This window comes from Triticum aestivum, chromosome 2A (assembly GCF_018294505.1).
Source record: "Triticum aestivum cultivar Chinese Spring chromosome 2A, IWGSC CS RefSeq v2.1, whole genome shotgun sequence".
NCBI lineage: Eukaryota > Viridiplantae > Streptophyta > Magnoliopsida > Poales > Poaceae > Triticum > Triticum aestivum.
This window is the reverse complement of record NC_057797.1, coordinates 754,553,648-754,557,937: the sequence shown is the minus strand read 5'-3', so window position 1 is coordinate 754,557,937 and position 4,290 is coordinate 754,553,648. Positions and strand designations below refer to the sequence as shown.

The window sequence follows — 4,290 nt, the reverse complement described above, 5'->3', positions numbered from 1 at the left end:
TACTCCAGTAGTTGTATTGGATGTATCTTGTAAGAAGAAAGAAGAATTGTATTTTATTTTTTGGCACGGTAGCTTCAGATTTTGTCGAGGTGCAGATTATAACTCCAAACGGCCCCTTTCCACTATCTAGGCCTAAAAGATTGAGATGTACCAGTGCAGAAAGTTATCAGATTCCAAGAAGCCCCTATCCCACTTGGTGCAAAGTGGCAACGATTTTCATTCGTCGGATCACAATCCAAACTCTGTGGCGGCAACATGTCATCCGTCCGATCATAACCGATGGAGCTGCCACAGATTCTACGATGTCGCTCGTCAACACTTTTACAGTCCGGTATCTTTCAGGTACTTGTGATCAGTCTAGGATTGGCCAAAAGGCACACCACACCTCGTATCTTTTGAGCCGTGCTCACACTAAGAACTTGTGCGAGGGGACTTCACCGGAACGCCTATAAATAGCAGTACGTACGCCGCTGCATATACCACACCAAGCTTCCACGTAAGGCAGAACTCAAGCATCTAACCTAAACATAAGCAAGGTTAGTTAAGTCGAGCATGGCGTCGAGGGATCCGCTGATCGTGGGGAGGATCGTCGGCGACGTGGTCGACTACTTCGACATGGCGGCGCAGCTGAGGGTGATGTACGGCAACAGGGAGATCACCAACGGGTCCGAGCTGAGGCCGTCGCAGGTGGAGAACCAGCCGACGGTGCGGATCACAGGACGCCGCGGGTCACTCTACACGCTCGTGAGTGGCCATACGTCTCCACGCATGCATCATTTGGTTGCATGAAATCACGCATGCATGCACGTCGTTAGTTTTAACATGCATATGCGTTGCATGACTGACATGCATGTGCCATGTTTCAGGTGATGGTCGACCCTGATGTACCCAGCCCAACTAACCCTTCCCAACGGGAGTACCTCCATTGGTACGTGCATGCTGGCTGATTTAGCTAGCTTTACCCTTAGCTAGGTACCTTTGTTTTTCGTCGTGCATGCCATGCTTGCACTTTGTGTGCTAACCATTTCGTGAGAAAAATATATAATCATTAGTGTATGTATATATTTACTAGTACTGCTATATATACTGGTATATCGGATTAAGCTAATTGCTTCGGTTTAATTTCTTGACTACATTCAGGATGGTGACAGACATACCAGATGGAGGTGACGTGAGCCGCGGTAAGAATCGGATTAAGCTAATTGCTTCGATTTAATTCCGCAAAAAGAAGCTAATTTACAGAGTACATGTACCATGTCAATTATTCTCTCCAACTGCCTTTCCTAGCGAAAAACAGATAGTCAAGTGGGAACCATTAATCAAACTTTTTGCGTGTGTGCATGCCTGCATGCAGGAACCGAGGTGGTGGCGTACGAGAAGCCGCAGCCGACGGCGGGGATCCACCGTGTGGCATTCGTCGTGTTCCGGCAGGCAGCGCGGCAGGCCATCTACGCGCCAGGGTGGCGCTCCAACTTCATCACCAGGGACCTGGCCGAGTGCTACGGCCTCGGTGCTCCGGTGGCCGCCGCCTACTTCAACTGCCAGAGGGAGGGCAGCTGCGGTGGCCGGAGGTACAGGTGAATCGAGCAAGCTGTCTGGCACTACGTAGTACGTACAAGCGCGCGATCGCTCCATCCAAACGTGTCACACTAAATATATAAATAAAGGAATAAATATATGTAGTAAGCTAGATATATAGCTGCTTCAGATACACATACTGTGACACTGTGTAATACTGGCCATCTCGATCGGCAGTACCTACTTGTGCCGGAATATACCGTGTACTTGGTGCATGGCTTAAACATTTAATAATCATAATATACGTGTTGTTGTTGGCAAATGAATAATGCTTTCTCTAATATATATTTTTATATTGTGAAACAATATGTTATGCCCTTGTTCCCTCGGAAAGGAGAACCTCGCCAAACCGGGGGTGTGAGTGTGTGCCAAGTTGATTGTGAAAGTACTAATAACTATTGGATGGTGAGGAAAAAAACCACCCGATCGCAAAAGTATAGCCGAAGGATACCACTTACCACCCAGAGCCATCTATGTTGGTCTAATAACCGTGGATGGATCTTCATAAGTGTCTGCTATATTATCGTAGATGTGTAGACGATCCTTGAAAGTTGCTCATGTGATTTGCTACACAATGCATACAACTCTTTACTAGATCTTTTAATGATTGTATGCTCAATCCCATGTATCTTCCGACATGGTTGTAACTCTTTGTAACTCTAACCGTGATCCATTCCTCTATTCTCATCCTCACTCGACCATGTTCTCATCAATAACCCCCAACATCGCCTACTTTTCCTTCTTCATCTCATCTTCCTACGACGGCACCCCTATAACTGTGCCACTGTGTGAAGGAGATCTAGGCTCTAATGGTCATCGCCACACAAAAGGAGATCAATATTGAGCGGTGGCTGCTGAAACCCTCCTTCACCTCGTCAGACTCGAGCTAGCTGCTACACAAAGGACAATAAAGACACCACCCACTACTTGGAGCAACTACATCAAGGGAGAAGAGAAGCACACTACTATATAAGAGCATCTACAACCAGATTAGGCAAATCCGGGCCCTCAAACGCTCGCGGACGTGTCCGGGTGCGTCCGTGGGCTGGCCGGCGACTCCTCAAATCGCGTCATCCACATCCGTGTATCTCATATCCGATCTTCCATATCCATACTAAACCATGCAACGTCAATCAAACTACTTAAATCATCAAATAGACATAGGCAAGCACAATACGTTCACCAAAAGATTATGAACGGATGTTCAAGAGACCGCCGGAGTTCACACAAATGACGGACAACTTTAAACTACATCTAAGTACTTGAAATTAAACCGAAGAAAGTGGATCTTCATCACTTCCTCGCCGGCCCTTTCCCCTTCCGGTCGCCGTCGCAACTGTAGCTGTCGGCGGCCGGTGGAGGATCGTCCGAGTCATCGGACGAGGCGCTATGGTCGTCGTCATCATGGGAGGAGGAGACGATGAATTGAGCAAGCTGGCTGGCTGTACGTTTGGATGGAGCGAGCGCGCTTGTGCGTACGTAGAGCCAAATAAACCAATAAATATGTGTGAGCTAGATATATGGCTGCTCCAGACACTAACGTGCAATTCTGCTATCTCGATCGGTAGTACGTACTTGTGCCCGAATTGTACTCGGTGCATGGCTTAAATATTTAATAATCATAATATACATGTTGTTATTGTCAAATGAATAACAATGTGTTATGCTCTTGTTCCCTCGGAAAATGGAGAACACATCCTTCCGGTTCTTATCTCGAAGGAACAATGCGCCTCTGTGCCGGGCCGTCTCATGACTGATAATGTGCTTGTGGCTTATGAATGTGTGCATGCTATCAGAACCAAGAAGAGAAAGAAGCCTCTTTGTGCGGTCAAGTTAGATATGATGAAAGCTTATGATAGGATCGAATGGGTTTTCTTAGAACAAACGTTGAGAAAGTTTGGCTTTGCTTCCCAATGGATTGAGGTGATCATGCGTTGTGTTTCGTCTGCATGTTTTTGTGTCAAACTTAATGGGGTTTTTTCGAGAGCTTTTCTTCTTTCACGGGGTTTGCGACAGGGTGATCCACTGAGCCCTTACCTGTTTCTTCTCTGTGCTGAGAGCTTCTCTGCCTTATTGAAGAAAGCTTAGGAGGACCGGATCATTAAAGGGGTGACTTTTGGGAGCACTGGCCCCCATGTCACACATCTTCTTTTTGCGGATGATAGCATTGTCTTTTTGGAAGGCTCACGAGATAACATGGCTGCTCTCAAGGAGATCCTTCGAAAATATGAGCGTGCTTCGGGGCAGAAGGTGAATCTGCAGAAATCTTCTATCTTCTTTGGGAGGGGGTGTCAGAATGATGTGAAAGACCAATTGAAAACTGATATTGGCATCCAATCCGAGGCACTTAGCGAGAGATATATCGGTCTTCCTACCCAAGTGGGAAGATCGAAGGATGGTGCTTTCAGATATGTGATGGAGAGTTCCAAGGGAAAGGTTACTGGATGGAAGGGACAGGGTTTGTCAAACAAGGCTAGGGAAGTGTTGGTTAAATCCGGACTCCAAGCTACCCCTACGCTCACCATGAGTTGTTTCCATCTCACAAAGAAAATATGTTGGAATCTGACTTCTATCTCCTCAAAATTCTGGTGGGGTGCGAGGAATGGTGAGATGAAGGTGCATTGGATTGCGTGGGACAAAATGTGTACCTCCAAGCGTGAGGGTAGTCTGGGGTTCCGACAACCCGAAGCTTTCAACCAAGCTCTGTTAGCA

At 46.9% G+C, this 4,290-nt stretch overlaps 1 protein-coding gene across 1 annotated transcript; it reads left to right on the top strand.

Moving 5' to 3' along the window:
• The first annotated feature begins 302 nt into the window (after nt 1-302).
• Nucleotides 303-1,581, top strand: LOC123192008 (protein FLOWERING LOCUS T-like). The gene is made up of 5 exons (XM_044604500.1): nt 303-342; nt 542-744; nt 867-928; nt 1,141-1,181; nt 1,355-1,581. Exons 1-5 carry the CDS (start codon nt 303-305, stop codon nt 1,579-1,581), a joined length of 573 nt encoding a protein of 190 aa, XP_044460435.1.
• The last annotated feature ends 2,709 nt before the right edge of the window (nt 1,582-4,290 follow it).

Excerpts from the sequence above, each read along its gene's own strand:
- LOC123192008 (XM_044604500.1), top strand. The coding sequence starts at position 303 with ATGTCGCTCGTCAACACTTTTACAGTCCGGTATCTTTCAG. Across the intron at positions 745-866 it reads GCGGGTCACTCTACACGCTC|GTGATGGTCGACCCTGATGT; the intron begins GTGAGTGGCCAT and ends GCCATGTTTCAG. Across the intron at positions 1,182-1,354 it reads TGGAGGTGACGTGAGCCGCG|GAACCGAGGTGGTGGCGTAC; the intron begins GTAAGAATCGGA and ends GCCTGCATGCAG.